The sequence below is a fragment of the Dipodomys spectabilis genome, unplaced genomic scaffold (genome assembly GCF_019054845.1).
Source record: "Dipodomys spectabilis isolate Male_0828 unplaced genomic scaffold, ASM1905484v1 ptg000187l, whole genome shotgun sequence".
NCBI lineage: Eukaryota > Metazoa > Chordata > Mammalia > Rodentia > Heteromyidae > Dipodomys > Dipodomys spectabilis.
In genome coordinates, this window is record NW_024870864.1 from 1,612,878 (window position 1) to 1,634,268 (window position 21,391).

At 41.7% G+C, this 21,391-nt stretch overlaps 1 protein-coding gene across 1 annotated transcript in view; it reads right to left on the reverse strand.

The window, feature by feature from the left end:
* Acoxl (acyl-CoA oxidase like) overlaps positions 1-21,391 on the reverse strand; it is a gene marked incomplete at its 5' end in the record, with an annotated part of 295,914 nt that overhangs the window by 232,881 nt on the left and 41,642 nt on the right. The window contains 1 exon segment of the mRNA XM_042695356.1: positions 3,581-3,615. Coding sequence (XP_042551290.1) covers positions 3,581-3,615 — 35 coding nt within the window.

Genomic DNA, 21,391 nt, shown 5'->3' on the forward strand with positions numbered 1-21,391 from the left:
AGCATCCCATCCTAGCAGGAGATATGTCTAAGTCACCAGCTACTCACATGTGAGAGGAACTTTCCCCATCCTAGAGCAGAGTGTCTGTCACCAAGTACAGTGTTGGTGACTACACATAATAATGGCAGACATCCACCACTGCTTCTAGAGAAGGAACCAGAATCTTCTCTACAAATACTAGCCTACTTATGATCAAGGGCAAAGACCCCAACCAGACGGGACCTGTGCTCTACCAACTTATCTGATTCTGAAATGATTGGGCAAAAGGCCTTCAGCCTGACAAAGAACTAAAAAGAAAGCTTTATTCTCAATTTCCATGCAGTCTATACATTTCTATACAACTTTTAATTCTCTGCAGAGCCTCAGGAACTAACCTTAGCCATCACAGAAAGGAGTTCTTTGAAGTGGAGTGAGATCTTCCCTAGGGAAGAGACACAGACAGGCCTGGATGTGCAGAACTCATAACTGATAGAAAATCTCAACCCAAAGAAAGGAAATGTTAAATCTCTCTCTAATACTCTTCCTCTTTCACTCTCTCTCTTTCCCCCTCTCACCTCTCTCTCACAGACACATGTATACACACTTCTTTTGGAATAATGCATATTTAGAACATTCTAGCAAAAGAAGACCTCACAAGTTGCTGAGAGAAAATTTCCAACCTCTTGCACCAATATAACCCATACAACAAACAATCAGTTGTGGTGTGTAGGCTTCAGTGTATTATCCACACCAGGCTTCCTAAGGGCCAGTAGCTGGGAGCCCCCTCAGCGGCTATAGCCTGTGTAGGCAGGGCAACAACACACCTCTGCAGGACACTTTCTGTGTGTGTATTGTTCTTAGAACATACAAGCAATGGTTGGAGTTCAAGATGCACTACCCCCAAAACATGGCAGCTCTGGAGTTGAGAAACTAACAAAAGAGGAAGGTCACTCTCACTTTCCCCTCCCCAAAGCAGATCCTAAGGCTCTCATTGCCCACCTGATACTCAGTAAAGCATCGTGATCTCTGAAGTCACAGGAGAGGAATACAAGAGAAGCTGAGCAAAAAAAGGTCGAGCAGCCGGTGGCTGCTACTAGCTACTCAGGAGGTTGAAATCTGAAGATCATGGTTCAAAGCCAGCCCAGGCAGGAAAGTTCTTGAGACTCTTATCTCCAATAAACCACCAAAAAACTAGAAGTGGTGCTGTGGCTCAAGTGGTAGAGCACTAGCCTTGAGCTGAAGAGCTAAGAGCTGAAGGACAGCACCCAGGCCCAGAGTTCAAGCCCCACAACCAAAAAAAAAAAAAAAAAAAAAAAAGGCCAAGCAAAGTAACTTCAGGCACTTTGGCTAGTCCTACTTCTCTGTCTTGGGTCTCCACTTGCTTATGAAGGTTTCCTGTCTAATGTAAAATTTACATTAAATAAACTTGTATGCCCCTCTGGTTATCTGCCTTCTGTTACAGGGTAAGGAAAGATATTTCTTTACTCCTCCATGACCAGGAGTTCCCTGGGGCAGCCTTCTTCCACATGCTTCTATCTTCCCACATCATTCCAAGGAGTTCAAATCCACTCCCCTTTTCCCACTGCTATAAAAGTGCTCTCCAAGAACCAGTTGGAGTCACAATGATAGACATGAAAACAAAGAATTGTCCCAGCAAGGCAAAATTTACATCTGCAGAAGAGTGCCCCAAATCTGACAAGCATGCATACAGAGCAGGCAGGCTGCCCCTATTTATCCCTAACACAGTAGGCCCTGCCCCTGTGCTCAGAATGGTTGAGCTCAGGTTCACCATTTGCTTGTGATTGGTTGGTTTGAATAGGGTAAAATGTACTTATGTAAAGTGACTTTGAACTAATATTAACTGTACACAATCTCAAGCACCCTCTTCTTGCACAATCTGAGGTGTGTCTTCCATCCATCTTGAAAAGAAACAAGTTTAAGACAAAACCTTACATTTCAAAAACACTTCCTTATCCCAAAGCAGTTCCTCTTTTCCTAAGAGCCAAGCCGCCAGGTCAAAGCGGGAACTGCTATGCAACACCCTTTGATTGAAAACACAGTTTTTCTCAAAGTACTTACAAGGAAGCAAACTTGTTTTGAATAAAGTAATCCTTTGTGTGTTTGTTCAGAGCTAACCAGACATTCCCCCACCCTTACTGAAGGGTGGTGCTTTGGGGAGGCTGTGAGCACAGAATAGAGACTGGAGGGACAGAGCTTGTCACTCTATTTTGGACTAGGTCTAATTTTAATTTAAAATTACAATACTAATTTAATTTAAAATTACAATACTATCTGATATATGCAAATAAGAAAGAGTTGATCCTAAAAACAAGCATTTGTAGTACAGGAGTGCACTCACTGGTTGTTTAAGAAACAAGCTGTACACAAGCCAGGATACCATAAAGACACTTGCACATCCATGGTCATTGCTGCACTATTCATAATAGCCAAGTTATGGAAACAGCCCAGATGTCCTACAGTAGATAAGTGGATCCAAAAACTGTGGTACCTATACACAGTAGAATTTTACACAGCCATTAGAAAGAATAAGATTATATCATTTGCAGGGAAATGGATGGAGCTAGAACAAATCATATTAAATGAAGTAATCCAAGCTCAGAGAGATAAGCAGTGCATGTTTTCTCTCATATGCAGAAGTTGGATTTAAAATACACCAGGACATAATAAATTATACAGGACTTTAGCTATTCGCACAGTGAGACCAAAGGAGGATACTCGTAGGGAAAGAACACAAAAACACAATGCCTATGTTCCTCTGATCACCTCTGATCCGGGAAATGAAAAAAAAAAAAAGAGGTTTCCCCTTTACTGTTTTTTTTTCTTTTCTTTTGTTTGCTCATGTATCTGTCTTTGGGTGGGTAAGGGGGGAGCACAGAAATGGAGAGACAAAGGGTCAACAAGTTCAGCAGTGGTACTTACTATACACTATGTTGAAAATGAACTATATAATTTGTGGGTAGGGATGGAGGGAAAAACTGGGGGAGAGCAAGGGAAGGAGTAACATTGTCTAAAAAGAAATGTGTTCTTTACTTGACTTATGGAACTATAACCCCTCTTCATTGCTTTTACAATAACAATAAAAAATTTTAAAGAAACAAGTTATGTTCATATATATGCTGCCGTTAAGGCAAAAGTAGAAATTCGGAAGCAAGATATATATCTGTATCTATAGCTATAGATAGATACAAATATAGCTATCCTTGCCACTCTCAGATGTACCAAGGCAGAAGGAGGAGGCCAACATGGCTGGGGTAGGGTCTCACAGAGTCCTCAAATCACACACAGAACACCCCTTGCTTACATGCTCATTCTTAGGCATGTTCAGACATCACCTCCAAGTCCCTGCTATCGATCATCCCTTTTTGTATTTGAATATAAATATTCCACCTATTGCCACTATTCCTCAAAAGCACAATTTGCTCTTAACAATGAAACAATTAGGACCACATCTCATCTGTGCCATAGATACCACAGAAAAGTAGGAACCAAAAATAAACTCAAAAACTTCAAGACTTGAGCAAACCAAAAGCTCTAAACTAACCCAACATATTTCTTTAAAAGATAAAAAAAAATGCTTTACCTGTGGCTGTAACGAATGGCTATTGTCAACCCAAGCTGTAATTAAGAAGAAAGAGAAACACAAATTAAATAAGATCAAGAGCCTGCTGAATGCACAAGCAAATTAAGCCAATATGGGCAATTATTTTCTAAACATTTCCTTAAGTGACTTGTGGTTAATGCTTCACAGAGAATATCAAGTCATAGAGCTTTGGTTTCCATTACTTTTAAAGAACCATTGTGTTTGAAAGGGTATAAAGAAGTGCAGAATGTTTTACTATGGATCAGACAGAAACATCCTCAGGAATGACTGGCAGAATGAGGTTCTTTTAGCTCTGGGATAACCAAGAAGGGGTGGGATGGCAGCATGTGTCTGACGCCAGGGTTAGATTAGGACAAGAAAGCCACGAGTAGGTATCCTTTCACGTCCATCCCAGGAGCAAAAAGTGGAGCACAGTCCTTGGCACAGGCTGAAATTTTCTTAAGAAAGATCCAGAAACACAACAAATCAAAGAAAGGTTGGACAAATGGGATTGCATGAAGCTGCAGAGCTTCTGCATGGCAAAGGACATGGCTAGTAAGATCAATAGAAAGCCTACAGATTGGGAGAAGATCTTCACTAGCCATACAACGGACAAAGGTCTCATACCTAAAATATACTTAGAACTCAAAAAATTAAATCCTCCAACAATAAATCCTCAAAGAAACAACTTCCTGATTAACAAGTGGGCTAAAGAGAAACTTCTCTGTAGAGGAAATAAGAATGGCCAATAGACACATGAAGAAATGCTCAACTTCTCTAGCCATAAAAGAAATGCAAATCAAAACAACATTGAGATTCCACCTCACCCCAGTTAGAATGGCTATATAACAACAGATGCTGGAGGGGATGTAGCCAGAAGGGAACCCTACTGCGTTGTTGGTGGGAGTGTAAACTTGTTCAACCACTTTGGAAAGTAGTGTGGAGGTTCCTTAAAAGACTATGCAATAGAGCTCTCCTATGACCCAGCAATCCCACTTTTGGGCATTTACCCAAATGTTTACAAACAAGGCTACACTAAAGCTACCAGCACAACTATGTTTATTGCAGCATTATTTACCATAGCTAAGATATGGAACCAACCCAGATGCCCCTCAGTAGATGAATCAAGTAAATGTGGCATTCCAATATGCATATATATATATATATATATATATATGCATATTGGAATTCCATGTTTCCATCAGAAAGTATGATACTGTCCCATTTGTTAGGAACTGAAAAGACTTGGAAAAAAATCATATTAAGTGAAGTAAGCCAGACCCAAAGAAACATAGGTCCCATGGTTTCCCTTATTTGCAATAATTAGTATACATCTAGGATAACCTTAGCAGATGAGCAGAATAGTTGAATACTTATATACATATGGCCATATAAAATGACGCTACATGAAATGAACTGCAAGATATGGACACAAGAGGTTTTACTTTGTTTTGGTTGTTTTTAAGGTACTGTGTGAATTTTTTGTTTCTTTTGTATGTTCTTTCCCCCTGTTGTCGCTGTATTTGATTTTGGTACCCTGGTATTGTATATGCATTTATTTGAATTAGGGAAGGAAAGGGGAACAACAGAATGGTGAGACAAAGGACAAGGTGGGAACCAATGCAACAGCGACATACACAAGGCACTACGTTGAAAATGATCTATACAACTTGGGGGTGTGGTATTGGGGGAGGTAAAGTAAGAGAAAAATGAGGCAAGGGGTAACAACTTTGACAAGAAGTGTACTTCTTACCTTCCTTATATAACTGTAACTCCTCTGTACATCACTTTGACAATAAAAAAAATAAAGTAAAATAAAGAAAGGGGTGGGGTGGGGTCAAGAATGAAGGGGTAGAGAAATGAAGAGGAGAAGGAGGCAGAGTACAATTTAAAATTCAATGTCTACCCTGTAAAATTAAGAAAGCAAAGGAAGAGGTGGGCTTGGGAAGGTTTGGTTGAGAATATTGAAAGGGGTGGCATCAACCAAGATGTATTGTATTCATATACTGCTTTGTTAAATGGCAACTCCTTTGTACAACTACTTAAAGATAATACAGATTACTAAATTAATTTAAAAATTAAATTAAAAAGTGGAGCCCAGGCTATCAAAGAGAAACTGGCCTGTAGGACCAGGAGTGACCTAGAAATCAGCTCAGCACTTACAACCCCACCAGCTCATGGGCAGTATGCCTCAATTCTGAGCAGCAGAGAAACTGACTCAAAAATACATACGTGACCTGAAGAGATCCTGCACTCTTCTAGATACAGAGGCCACAGGAAACTGAGGTGGAACTACAATTTCTCCCTTCTCCTGAAGGGTTGTGGTGCAAACCCCTCTAGATTATTTGGGGAGTCAGTCAGAAGGCTGGGAAGTTAGCCTATGCACAAAAAGGCAGCAGCCAATCACAACAAACACATGTCAGTCAACCAGATTCCTGTGTATCAGCAAGTCACTGAGTCTCACAGACAGCCTTTATTTCCCAACTGCAAAATGAGCAAAATAGTGATTATCTCACAAGAGTAAGATAACCATGAAGCAATTTTTCTGTAATTGACTAGTTGACTAGGTGTACCTACTCTCTGACAGACTAAAATAAAACTCTTTGAATATTAGCAACCACTACTAGTACTATATACAGGCAATGCTCAATTTATGAAAAGGTGCATGTGGGCCAATAATTTTTCAATTGTTTTTAGAACTTTGGAAATTATGTAAAAAACAATGATCAGTGTCTAATGCCCTATTCAACAAGTCCCTTGAATGTATGTGTCCAGAAGCACATAAGAGCTAGAGACTTGACTCAAGTGGTAGAGCAACCATGGCCTAATAATCATGAGGCAAGTTCAAACACCAGTACTGCCAAAAATCAGAAAATCTTGTGTCATCTCTAATACCTTTTCTGTGCAAGAAGTCTAAGATACACTTTAAGATCCCCAAATATCATGGTTTCTTTGAGAGTCTCCAATATGGTTAGGAGTGGAGATAGAAGATGTCATTTCTGATGTTTCCCTAGGTGGTGTAAGGTAACAGATGGGACTCCAGCAGAGGTACAAAGTAGAGAGAAGACAAGGAGAGGGGAAAGTGGCTGAGCTAAGAAAGCCCAGTGTCTGAGCTAAGAAATCCTAGTGTCACTGTCGAGTTTGACATACTGCAGAATCCCTTGGCTAGTGCTGGAATATATTAGTTGCAGGACAGTTCAACCTTGTGTTGTTACTGCAGGCATGGAAAAGCAGGACCAAAGATGGTGTGAGTGATCAGGAGTCAGGGCCAGTTCGCCTCAGTTCACTCAATGGTCTATCTCAACTAAAGTACATTTTCCTTGGGATTTAAGCAAACAGAAGAGAAAGATGTAAAATGTAAAAGACAAGGAGTAAGTTACTTTAGGGAAAAATGAAAGAAAAGAAAAGCAAAAACTATAGCCAGAAAGGTCAGGATGAGTGATTTAACAGATTTCACAGGCTGGGTCACTTTACACTTCCTGAGGTTAAAAAGTTCTGGATGATAATTCAGCTAATTATAAGATAATTTTACTGAATGAATATTTTGATGTTTTGGAGTGCAGTTTAATTGGTGACTTTTCTACAGTTGAAAGATAAGCCTTTGCTGGAATAAGGAGAGGAAATGGGGATGGGAGGGGTAAGAACAAGAAGAAAGCTGAAAGTTATTCAATGGCAGCTGTGCAGGTTAAAAGCTGGGAAATCAATCTTTTAAGAAAGTGAAACCTTTTTATTTGTCTCTTCTCAGTTTCTGAGTCAAATATGTTTTGTTGTCATTCTTGAAAGGAGGCCCTTGAATTGTGGAAACATCAGTGGACAGCGTCAGTTTTCACCAAAGATCAGTCATGGCATCCTGTGGGCGTCTATGAGAACAGGCAGTTCAGGGACCAAGATGACAGGACATAAGCCAAGGCCCTGAGGCTCTGTGGAGTCCATTGTGGATGGAACCAGGGCATTTCACAGTTGCTCCTACCATGTGGTTGAAGCCTCACACAACATGCCTTGAATCTAATCAAGCACCCCTGAAAGGGCTGGGGAGGAGGGGAGAGGAGGGATGGGTAGGAGCAGTGTAGAAAGTTCTCGAGGGTCTTGCTTTGAAAGCCCAAGTTGGAATGGGCCAATGAGGCAAAGGTGAGTGAGGAGTCTTTGTATGCTTATTCTGCCTATTTCCTACCATGGTGAACACCAGATACAGGCACCTGTATAATCTGCTGCGAGATGAGTTAGAGCTTTTCCTCTTTCAGCCTTAAGAAACAGCACTGGGCTGGGAATGTGGCTTAGTGGTAGAGAGCTTGGCTAGCATGCATGAAGCCCTGGGTTTGATTCCTCAGTACCACATAAACAGAAAAAGCCAGAAGTTTTGCTGTGGCTCAACTGGTAAAGTGCTAGCCTTGAGCAGAAGCAGCTCAAGGATAATGCTCAAGTCCTCAGTTCAAGCCCCAGTCCTGGCAAAAAAAAAAAAAAAGAACCAGTACCGCTACTACCACCTCCTTGAGAACCCTCATCCTACAAGATGACAATCCAGGCAAACTGTTTCCTTCTAGAACTTACGTCAGTGGCTCAGAAACACTGTATGCAAGTCTCATATACATGTGCATGCATGTGCATGTGCATTAACCCACACACAGACACACATCTGTACACCTTACAAATATATACACAACTCAGACATGTGTGTACTCTCACTGCACATCATGTACACACTTACTAAAATGTGCACACATCTGCTTACACAATACTGCATGTACACAGGTACCACATACACATCATAAAGATGTACATGCAATGCATATACATGTGTAGGGGTATACTTTGGCATTCAGAGACTTCTATAGAGCCACTCAGACAAAGGGAGGCCTTACACAATTGACCTCTTTGCTACTGGTCTCAGCAGGGCCCCACAGGAGAAAAGGGAGGGAGGCCATTGGGTTGGACCTCTGACCCCTGCCCAGCCAGGCTGAGGCCTGGGGACACAGAGGTCACTGGGAGTTTTCGGGGCCCTCCCTGGGGAATGCCCCTTAGGACACTCTGTAAATGCTGCCAGAACATAATTTACAAACTCCCCTTTAGAGAGCTTCTTTTTTTTTTAGACTTATACAATTTGTTAGTAACAAAATTAAATCATATTTTAATGGCCAGGAAAGAGTAATTTTAACTTTTTTTCCCCCAAAATCTCCACCAGCTACAAAACCCTTTTTCCTACTGCTTCAATCTGAAAGTGCTCCTTTTTTGGACCAGCTGACTGAGGCAGCTGTTTTGCATCAAGCCTGGGGGTTTTCTCTGCATGACCCAGGGAGCTCAGACACCAGGCAGCCCTTCCTGCATTAAAGGGTAATCTGAGAATAATTTGCCATAACACACCCAGAAGTGCTCCAGCTGCAGCCCGATACACCATATAAAGCACCAAGCAGACAGTATGCGTCTTATAAAATAATAATCATCATTTCTAAAAACACATTTTAAAATACATTATAATTTTTTTAAAGAAAGAAAGAAATGGCTGAAACAACCATAGAGACAGCATGGAATTCCCTTCTGTGTTCACAGGTCATCAGGAAGTGCTTCTTCCCCAACACCCGCCTGACTGCAGGGCCCTGATCTCTGCCTACTGTACTTCTTATTCAAGGTGCTCTCTGTCCCCCTCCTTCCCTCTGTCTGTCTGTCTCTGTCACTCTGTATGTTTGTCTTTCTATCTCCATCTCTACCTCTGTCTCTGTCTGTCTCTGTCTTTTTTTCTGTCTTTGTCTTTGTCTCTGTCTGTCTCACACACACATACACACCACACACACACACACACACACACACACACACACACACACACACACACACACACACACACACACACACAAAGAGCCACAGCCTGGCCAGGACACCCCTCATAAGTAGTTACGGTATGGTCACACAGAATCATGTCAAGGAAAGATTCTCACATGAACAGAGCCATAACATGGAGAAAAGATTACACAGCAACGTGGACAGAATTTTATAGAAATAGCCACAGTATTGACAGAGTTCCACACAAACAGAACCAGGACCCATAAGAGTAAGTGAGCAGAGAAGTGATGCACAAAACAAATTACCTGTCCCCACCACCTTAGTGATACTAAGGTTTTAACAGAGGGCCTTGTGCTTACTAGGCAGGTACTCTACCATTTGAGCCACATCCCCAGTCCTTTTTGCTTTCAAAATAAGATCTCGCTCTTTGTTTAAGTTGGACTGAACAGTGATCCTCCTATTTATGCTTCCTATGTAGCTGAAAAGACAGCTAACACACTACTGCACCCAGGGTTTTTTTGTTTTTTTGTTTGTTTTGTGCCAGCCCTGGGGCTAGAACTAAGGACCTGGGAACTGTCCTGAGCTTTTGTGCTCAAGGCATGTACTCTACCACTTGAGCCAATGCTCTACTTGTGGCCTTTATCTGGTGCTTAATTGTAGATAAAAATCTTATAGACTTTCCTGCCAGGACTGGCTTTGAACCACGATCCTCAGATCTCAGCCTCCTGAGTAGCGAGGAACACAGGTGAGAGCTACTGGTGCCCAGCTGCACCCAATTTTGTATTGGTTGAGATGGTGTCTCTTGAACTTTTGTCCAAGTTGCCTTGACTCACAATCCTCCTGGTCTCAGCCTCCAAAGAAATTAGAATTACAGGTATACGTTATCATATCTGACATAGAATGGATTTTTTTTATTGTGAAAATACCGTATAGAGATTTACAATTACATGGGCAAGGTAATGAGTACATTTCTTATCAAGCATTGTAGCCTCCTCCTTTGTTTCCCCTTCCCATCCCTTCCCATCCTCCCCCCGCCCCACCACCCAATCTTCCTCCCTCCTCACCACCAAAGTTGTAAAGTTCGTTTTCAACATAATGACTTGTACATCTCATTGTTGCAATGGGTCCAGCTGTATCCCTATTTAAACGATTTGTTTTTCCCCTTCCCCTCCACAAATTATACCGACATCAAATACAGTGAAAGCAGGGTTATACTGTGGGGGAGGGACATACAAAGCAACAAAGAAATAATCTTATAAATGTGTTAGAAACAATCGCATGAAAGAAAAAAACATTTGAATGCGTATCTTGGGGTTCATTTCCCTAACATCAACTTATCTGTAGAATGGATTTCTTTAACCCCTTCTCCACTCTCCCAGATACTCTCTGCTGATAAACAAAGACTCCATCCTAGCCCTATAGGGGCTGGTCTTCCTCATGAACCACCTTAGCCTCTCTGACCCTCTAAGTTTAACTTTCAAACTCCATCACATTCTCCACACCATGCTCTCTCGCTCTCTACTACAGGTGTCTCCCAGGGCTTTTTTTAGGCTCTTGCTGCTTCCTTTGCTAAGCTAACCATGCTGAGCTAAGAGATGCTTGTGATTAGCAGCCAAGATTTGACCTTTGTGGTCAAATCTTGTAACCTTTACTGCCTCTGTTTCCTCAATGAGATGTGAAGCTCATATTCTCTTCTTTCAGGGAGATTAACTTAAACCTCACACACAAGGACCAGCAGTATTTGCCTCCTGGGAAACTGGGAGAAATACAAATTTTTAGACTTCCCTCAGACCCATTGAATCAGAAAATGTGATTTTAGCTGGCCTTCTGATATTGAGTTTGAGAAGCTTTGATGAGATAATATGTGGAAAGAACTCAGCAACACAATTAGCACCTCTGAAACTTCTAGGTGCTGATGGTGGTGATGATGATGATGATGATGATGATGATGATGATGATGATGATGATACTGATGCAAAGGCTTAAAGTGAAATGTCATGTTTCTTTGTTAATGTCCTCTAAGTGGCATTTCAATGTCTTCAGCTCCAGGGACTGTATTCACTGTGAACTCAAGCCCTTTGGCAGACATGAGGGAAATGGAGCCTCCTGGTGCTGACAGGAGACCCACACCGAGTAGGCAGAGGTGCCCTCAATGTTCTGCTTACAAGCAAGGACAGGATGGGGCTGGCTTCATTGTGGCCAAGGGTAAGCCTTAGATCCCCAATGCACCACAGCTCTCCTTTCTGTCATTCCCACCAAGAGAGGAGAAAACAAGATAGGTAGGAGGAAGAAAAATAGCAACACATTTTTCATTATTGAGTTTATTTCATGATGTTACTCTTCCATATCCCTTGAAATTAAACTTTTTTAAAAAATGAAAGAAACTAAAGAACATACCATACTTAAGGTTGGGAAAAGAAGAGGCTGTGTGTGTGTGTGTGTGTGTGTGTGTGTGTGTGTGTGTGTGTGTGTGTGTGTGTGCATGTTACATTTTTCCCCCAGATTTTTCAGAAAGCCAGTAATTCATATCAGGAGCTTTCAAGGGCAGATGTGAAACAGGAGTTGCTAAATCAGTGGAAATTAGCTCAGAACTAGCAGTGAAAACTAAGCAGGTTTCTTAGGTTGTCTAAACATGTTCTTTTTGTGTCTTTAACCCCAAATGATGGAAAATATAATAGCACACTGCCGTCCACCAGAACCTGATCCATGCACTACCATCTCAACTAAAATCTGGAGCACTACCTTGAGGCACGAGACCAAAGCTAAATGCCACCTTGACCCCACAAATACCTGAGGACCCTACACACACACCTGAAGAAGATGCTAGGGTCTGGGAAGGTGGGAAGAGCGCTTGTCTTGCATGCAAGTGGCCCTGGGTTTGATTCCTCAGCATCACAGAAAAATCCAGAAGTTGTGCTGTGGCTCAAGTGGTAAAGCACTAGCCTGAGCTGAATAGCTGAGGGACAGTGCCCAGGCCCAGAGTTCAGGCCCACGACCGACAAAAAAAAGAAAGAAAGAAATGCACTAGCCCTCGAACTAGAGTGGAGATACCACGTGAAGATGTTAGCAAATAATAAATTGTGGCTAGGTGCTGGTGGCTCACATCTGTAATCCTAGCTACTCAAGAGGCTAAGATCTGAGGATCCTGATTGAAAGCCAGACCAGGAGGAAAAATCCATGAGACTCTTATATGCAATTAACCACCCAAAAGCTAAAAGTAGAGGTATTATTCAGCCAGCCTAGAGTAAAAAAAAAAAAGCCAAGCAAGAGCATGAGACCCTGAGTTTAAGCTCCAGCACTCTCTCTCTTTCTCTTTCTTTCTCTTTCTCTCTCTCTCACACACAGAGATTTATAAATGCCATTAAAAGAAAAAATATAAAAACAGAGAAGGAAATACAACAAGTAACAAACATATGGGAAAATCACCAACCTCATCAAAAACACTACATAATGGACATTAGAACTGTGTGATGTGACAGTATGAGATGGTGATCACTTATGGCAAGAGTTCCTAAGAACCTACCTTCATTCCAACCCATTTCCTAGTCACATGACCTGGGGCAAATGATTCAGTCTCTCTGATCATAATCTTGAGGATTACAATACTGTACACTTGTTGAGAGGGCTGGATGAGACAAAGTATGCAAAGTGTCCAGTCCCAAATGAATACTTTGTACCTGCCAGTCATTGCTGTGTTCACAGGATTCCCATGTGGAAAAACAGCCAAGTGACAGTAAACATGAGCAAGTAGGAGGAGCTCATTTGTAAGCTATCTATAGCCTTAAAACTCAGCACAGATCTTTTGGAAAATGATCTGACAAAAGGTATTATGGAGTCATGATCACATCAATACTTTCAGGTTGTCCATAAGAAAATAATTTTTAAAAAAGTAAAAAGCCAAAGATGCACACAAGGTAAAAATTGAAAGAGTGTAGATAGCTACAAATAATGAGAGATTAAAACAGCAAACATGCTCTACTCAATATATTGTGGGTATTATAAGTTATCATATAGCAACTTGAGAAGCAGGCTTAAGATGTAATATGAAAAGGCCAAGTCTTTCCATTTAAAGAAACATAGGTCCCATGGTTTCCCTTATTTGCAATAACTAGTATATCTAGGACAAGCAGAAAAGGTCAAATGCTATGTATATATATGACCATATAAGATGATGTTAAGGGAAATGAACCCCAAGATAGGAACACAACTTTTTTTTCTTTCTTGCTATTGTTTCTAACGTATTTATAATGTACTATGTGATTTTTTTTGTTTCTTTGTATGTTCCTCCCCCATGGAATAACCCGTGTTTTCACTGTGTTTGATTCCAGTGCCTTGCATCTTGTATATACACTTCTCTAATTTGGGGAGGAGAAGGGAAAAAACAAAATGCTTAAATAGGGATACAGGTTGACCCATTGTAACAATGAGATGCACAAAACACTGTGTTGAAAACGAACTTTACAACATGGGGCGGGGGGGGGGGGGGAGTTGTAGAGGTGGGAGGGAAGGGATGGAAGGGGAAAAACAGAGGAGGAAGCAGCAATGCTTGATAGGAAATGTACTCATTACCTTGCTTATGTAACTGTAACCCCTCTGTACAGTATTTTTGCAGTTAAAAAAAGTACAAAAAAAAAAAAGAAAAAAGAAAGAAAAGGCCAAATCACAATCACTAAGCATTTGCACACTGAGATGACAACCACATAAAAAGTAAGCCAGGGGCTCCCCCACCCAGTCATTCTCAGCTTGCCTGCTCAGTCCCTCCCTAGAATCAGTGTCTCCAGTTGATCTGGCTTAGATCCTGTCCTTCCTACAATACCACTTCTGTCTCCTAGAGAGTGTCACCTTCCCTCACAGGAAGCATGGCAAATACTGCCACTGAGGCTGCCTCCCAGTTGAAAACCCAGAGCTGATATCCCAGAAGTCTACTGTAAACCTTCTGGGACTTTGTGGCCATGAGATGAAGCCTCTTCACCTGTTCTTAGTCCCTTTCTAATCACTCCAACCCTCTCATTCCTGTCCAGCACACAAAACATAGGCCATGGGTCCATTCCCTTTCACATTCCATCCTATCCACCCTCAATGCCCTTCTCACATCATTCATATCCCAGATTAATCCCATCAACTCCTAACCATCACCATCCCCAGGAGGCCTTCATGCTCTACCCTGGCTTTCACCCAGCCCTCTGCAGACTACTTCAGCATAACATATATGGAAGCTGCTGTCTGTGTGCAGATCTTTTCCCACACTGTCCGCAGCCAGCTGCTCATCTTCCACCCATGTCCAGTCTTGTGTCAGACCCACAACAGGACTTTTGTGTTGCTTTCATTTTTTCTCTCTAGTGTGATTGTGTAGTTTTCTGTGCACATTATAGGCTCATGACTGTAATCCTAGCTACTCAAGAGGCTGAACTGAAGATCACAGGTTGAAGCCAACCCAGGAAAGAAAGTTTGTGAGACTCTTATCTCCAATTGACCAGCAAAAAGCCAGACATGAAACTGTGGTTCAAACAGCAAAGTTGAGCAAAAAAAGCTATGAGACAGCACCCAAACTCTGAGTTCAAGTCCCAATACTAGCACACACACACACACACACACACACACACACACACACACACACACACACACACACACACACACACTTCCCTTGTCTTGGGAAGCTGGAAGAACATCTTTGAGATCTTTTTTTCTTTTTTTTATTGTGAACATACTGTACAGAGGGGTTACAATTACACGGGCAAGATAATGAGTACATTTCTTATCAAGCATTGCAGCCTCCTCCTTTGTTTATCCTTCACATCCCTTCCCAGCCTCCCTCCGTCCCTCCCAATCCTCCTCCTCCCCCCACCAAAGTTGTAAAGTTCGTTTTCGACATGACAACTTGTACTTCTCATTGTTGCAAGGGGTCCACCTGTATCCTTAAACGACTTGTTTTTCCCCTTCTCCTCCACAAATTATACCGACATCAAATATAGTGAAAGCAGGGGTTATACTGTAGGGGAGGGACATTCAAAGCAACAAAGAAATAATATTATAAATGTGTTAGAAACACATGCATGAAAGAAAAAAAATTTAAATACATATCTAAGGGTTCATTTTCCTAACATCACATTATCTGACCTTTTCTGCTTGACTCATACATATACTAGTTATTGCAAATAAGGGAAACCATGGGGCCTATGTTTCTTTGGGCTTGGCTTACTTCACTTAATATAATTTTTTCCAAGTCTTTCCATTTCCTAACAAATGGGGAAATGTCATTCTTTCTGATGGAGGCATAGAATTCCATTGTGTAGTTATACCACATTTTCTTGATCCATTCATCTCCTGAGGGGCATCTGGGTTGGTTCCATATCTTAGCTATGGTAAATAATGTTGCAATAAACATAGTTGTGCTGGTAGCTTTAGTGTGGTCTTGTTTGTAAACATTTGGGTAAATGCCCAAAAATGGGATTGCTGGGTCATAGGGGAGCTCTATGTGAAGTCTTTTGAGGAACCTCCATACTGCTTTCCAAAGTGGTTGAACAAGTTTACACTCCCACCAACAATGCAGTAAGGTTCCCTTCTGTCCACATCCCCTCCAGCATCTGTTGTTGTTAGAGTTCTTGATTATAGCCATTCTAACTGGGGTGAGGTGGTATCTCAATGTTGTTTTGATTTGCATTTCTTTTATGGCTAGGGAGGTTGAGCATTTCTTCATGTGTCTATTGGCCATCCTTCTTTCTTCTTCGGAGAAGTTTCTCTTTAAGTCTTTAGCCCACTTATTTCTTGGGCAGTTGTTTCTTTGAGGATTTGTTGTTGGGGGATTTAATTTTTTGAGTTCCAGGTATATTTTAGATATGAGACCCTTGTCTGTTGTTTGGCTAGTGAAGATCTTCTCCCAATCTGTGGGCTTTCTATTGATCTTGCTAGCTATGTCCTTTGCCATGCAGAAGCTCTGCAACTTCATGCAATCCCATTTGTCCAACCTTTTCTTTGATTTGTTGTGTTTCCAGGTGTCTATTAAGAAAATTTCGGCCTGAGCCAAGGAAACCTAGGCTTTCTCCTATTCCATCCTGTAATGTTTTCAGAGTGTCTGCTTTGACTCCGAGGTCTTTGATCCATTTGGAGTTGGTGCAGGGTGATATATAAGGATCTAGCTTTAGTTTTCTATAAGTAGTTAACCAATTTTGCCAGCACCATTTACAGAAGAGGCTCTTTCTTCCATTCTATTTTTTTAGCTCCCTTATGGAAGATTAGATGGCTTTAGGTCTGTAGGTTCATTTCTGGGTTTTCAATTCTACTCCATTGGTCTTGAGGTCTGTTCTTGTGCCAGTACCAAGCTGTTTTGATTACTATGGCTTTATAGTAGAGTTTGAAATTTGGTATTGATATTCCTCCAGCAGTGTTCTTTCCGTTGAGGAGCGATTTTGCTATTCGGGGTCTTTTATTGTTCCATATCATCTTTGAGATCTTTGAGGCTTTTGTGGACTCCAACAGTTTTCTCACCATGTAGAGGGAGCCACATTCATACCGAGTAGCCAGCTCTAGGACAAGAGTTCCCACAGACTCCTGAAGACATTACAAATGAACTGCACACAAAGATCTTAATTGCTTGTGTGTGTGTGTGTATGTGTGTGCACGCGTGTGCGCACACGCAAGTGTGCCTATCCTGGGGCTTGAACTCAGGGCTCTGGCTCTATCCCTGAGCTTTTTTTGCTCAAGATGAGTACTCTACCACTTAAGCCACAGCTTTTGTAGTGCATCATCAGAGATAAGAGCCTCACAGGCTTTCCTGCCTGGACTGGCTTCAAACTGCAGTACTTTATCCAGTCTTAGTCAGTGATCACTTACCCTGGGGCAGGAAAGAAATGAACCAGGTACCTCCTTGGCCCCAGAGGTCTCAATGAAGTTCCCACAGCATCACATTCTGAGCCACATACTGAAAGAAGAGAGCTTCTCTCTACCCACATGACTGGTCATCTCTGGGACCCACTGCATGTGATAGTCTACACCCTCCAAGGAGTGCAGGTAGGCTTGTTTGAAGGTTCATCCTCTAGTCAGCAAGATCTGATCTTCTGGCACCTACATTAATAGAAGCTAACAAATGGGTAAGAAAGAGAAGGGGAAATGCTTTAAATGGCTCCTCATAAGGAATCTCATTCTTGAACATCTTCCATTAATACCCCCTCTGACAGCCAGGATAGAAAAACAAAGAACTGAGGGCAGGCAGGACCTCCCTTGCCATTGGACCATGAGTCCAGGGCATTAGAAGCCAGCTTTAATGGACTGCACTTCAAGTCATAGTTGGGTAAAGACAGACATTCTTGTCATAACATTTCCCATGTAGACACTGTGTATTTGCTGGACCATGAGATCCAAAGGTGGCTCATCAGTGTTATGCACTGGAAGTTCCTACTCACATTCTGCATAACTAGCAGTGGTGGAAGAGGGCAGTCTCTCTTTCTTCCCTCTCCTCCCATGTTCATCTCTGGGCCTTCATCTAATTTCTACCTTCCCGGCAGTTCTCACCTCACTCTACCCTGCTCAAGTACACTTGCAAATCTGAGCCATCCCAACCATCTTGTTTTCCTGTCTCCTTCACCTTCACATCAGCTGGTGCTGCCATGAATTGAAGTTAAACCAAAGCATACTCTTCAAAATCCCATATTAAAATGGCCTCTACAAGCTATCTGCCTTCTCGCCTCTCTTCTCTTAAACAACTGTGGACATTAAGCTTTGCAGTGGTTCAGATTTTAAATATCTTCCAAAAGTCCATGTGTTAAGGTATTGGTTGCAAGCATGTGGCAATATTAGGTAGTGAAATCCTTAGGAATTGGGCCTCTTGGAAGGGCTAAGCCCTTTAAGGGGGTGGTGGGTCCCCTATCCCCTTCCTTCCCTCTTTTTGTTTACCCACCACCATGTAGTGAGAAGCATGGTTCCTCCACGCACTTGCTCTGCCTCACCATAGACACCAAAGCAGTGGACTAAAACCTCCCAAACTAAATCAAATAAACCTTTCTTCCTTTAAATTAACCATTCCTCTCATGTATTGAGTCATAGTGATGGAAAGCAAATATGTGCCTCTTCTTCCGAAGTGTCCACAATCATCCCAGGTCCCTGGCCCTCTGCATTCCTGAAAGGACAGAAATCCTCTTCTGGAATGTCTGCAGCTTTCTTGCTCCTGCTTGAAAATTCCTCTGCAGCTCCCTCTCTCTTCAAATTCTCTCTCTCTTATCTCTGAGGAGGACACATTTGCTTTGATTTGGGGCCAGCCTTCCACCTGTATATAAGGCCCTATCTTGTCTCTGTGATCTTACTGACAGTCAACTACCCTTTTCCAGGTAGCATTGATCTCTTTCTACTTCCTTTTCTCTCTGCATGCTCACATATTCAAGGTCTCACCCTCTCCCTCCAAAATGCCCTTCCACAAAACAAACATTCAAACTCCCAACTGGACAACTTCCCTCTGTTTATGACAGACACAGGCACAGGCACAGTCCTGGCTTCAAATCTCGGTAGCATCTCTTACCAGTTAGGTGACGTCATGAAATAACTAAAGGCATGCTGAAGTCTTCAGACAGGCTTCTCTGTGTTAGGCACACTGTGACAGCTTTGCACATCAAAATACAACATCTACATCCCACCAGCATTCTCAGGAGATGAGGGTTGCTATGTTTGGTTTAGATAAGAAGCACCTGGGCTCTTCCAATAGAGCGAGGCTTCCAGTCCTTCTGTGAGGACTAAGCCAGAGGCTGCAGGTCATATGCAAAGGTGGGAGCAGGTCAGAGAAAAGCCTCTACTTAACTCAGTTCCTCCCAGTGTTATGATTCCCCTTACTTTTAAAATGGAGTGTAGGCAAGCAGCATCCTCTAGTGACGTGATGCTCAGAACCACGCTGGCCCACTGACAAACATGTTCTCTACCTTGAGGAAGTATGTTATGCAGTATAAGGTATCATTTTGCTGACAAGATTAGTTCTTTGGAAAGAAAAGTCAGGAGCATGGAATAGAGCAAAGCTTGGAGGGAATGGAAAGTTCTAAGAAGGGGAAAGCACCGCAGCGAGCCACCCCTGAGCACCTTACACCATAGCAACTATTTATTCAAGCATGAAAACTGGGACATTGCTCTCCTAACACTAATTAGACAAAGAAATGAGATATGCAAATATTTTTACAAAGTCTACTCACACCCACTTAACTTTCTAGATGAAAGTTAATTTAAAAAGAAAAAGTGACCCAATAGGATCACCTAGAGCTAACATCATCACCCTGATGGCCTGACCAAGGCTATCCCTGCAAGTCAAAAATTGGCAGGAGCCTTGCACCACTCCATGACCTTGGAGGCAGATAGGATCAAATTGTCCTAATGTCACATAAACCAGGTCAGCCCACAGATCAGAGGAAACACAGTCACCCATGCAACAAGCATGGAAGTTTCCAAGCCCCAATGTGTCCATTATTTCTTCTCCATCCTCCAAACAAAGGGTTATTCAAAAGAGGAATTTTTTTAATTGTGAAAATACCATACAGAGGGGTTACAATTACATGAGCAAGGTAATGAGTACATTTCTTATCAAGCATTGTTGCCTCCTCCTTTGTTTCCCCTTTCCATCCCTTCCCATTTCCCCTCCCCACCTCCCACCCCCGATGCCGCCCCCACCAAAGTTGTAAAGTTCGATTTTTTGACATAATGTCTTGTACATCTCATTGTTGCAATGGGTCCACCTATATCTCTATTTAAACAATTTTTTTCCCTTCCCCTCCACAAATTATACCAACGTCAAATACAGTGAAAACAGGGGTTATACCATGGGAGAGGGACATACAAAGCAACAAAGAAATATCTTATAAATATGTTAGAAACAATGGCAAGAAAGAAAAAACATTCGAGTCCTTACCTTGGGGTTCATTTCGTCTAACATCAACTTATTTGAACTTTTCTGCTTGTCTCAGATATATACTAGCTATTACAAATAAGGGAAACCATGGGACCTATGTTTCTTTGGGCTTGGCTTACTTCACTTAATATAATATTTTCCAAGTCTTCCATTTCTTAACAAATGGGGCAATGTCATTCTTTCTGATGAAGGAATAGAATTCCATTGTGTATATATACCACATTTTCTTTTTTTTTAATTTTTATTGTGAAAATACCATACAGAGGGGTTACAATTACATGGGCAAGGTAATGAGTACATAGAATTCCATTGTGTATATATACCACATTTTCTTTTTTTAAATTTTTATTGTGAAAATACCATACAGAGGGGTTACAATTACATGGGCAAGGTAATGAGTACATTGCTTAACAAGCATTGATACCATATTTTCTTGATCCATTCATCTAATGAGGGGCTTCTGGGTTGGTTCCATATCTTAGCTATGGTAAATAATGCTGCAATAAACATAGTTGTGCTGGTAGTTTTAGTATGGTCTTGTTTGTGATCATTTGGGTAAATGCCCAAAAGTGGCATTGCTGGGTCATAGGGGAGCTCTATGTGGAGTCTTTTGAGGAACCTCCATACTGCTTTCCAAAGTGGTTGAACAACCATGTCCACATGCCCTCCAGCATCTGTTGTTATTAGAATTCTTGATGATAACCATTCTGTGAGGTGGTATCTCAATGTTGTTTTGATTTGTATTTCTTTTATGGTTAGAGAGGTTGAGTATTTCTTCATGTGTCTATTGGCCATCCTTCTTTTCTCTTCAGAGAAGTTTGTCTGTAAGTCTTTAGCTCACTTATTTATTGGGCAGTTGTTTCTTTGAGGTTTTGTTGTTGGGGGATTTAATTTTTTGAGTTCCAGGTATAATTTAGATATGAGACGCTTGTCTGTTATATGGCTAGTGAAGATCTTCTCCCAATCCGTGGACTTTCTATTGATCTTGCTAGCTATGTCCTTTGTCATGCAGAAGCTCTGCAATTTCATGCAATCCCATTTGTCTAACCTTTCTGTGATTCAAAAGAGGAATTTTGTGGAGGCTCTTCTCATCATTTGAGGACAGAGCTGGACACAACATTGTACAGTCCAATATGATCTGCTTGTCCCTGCAAAGTTGCCTC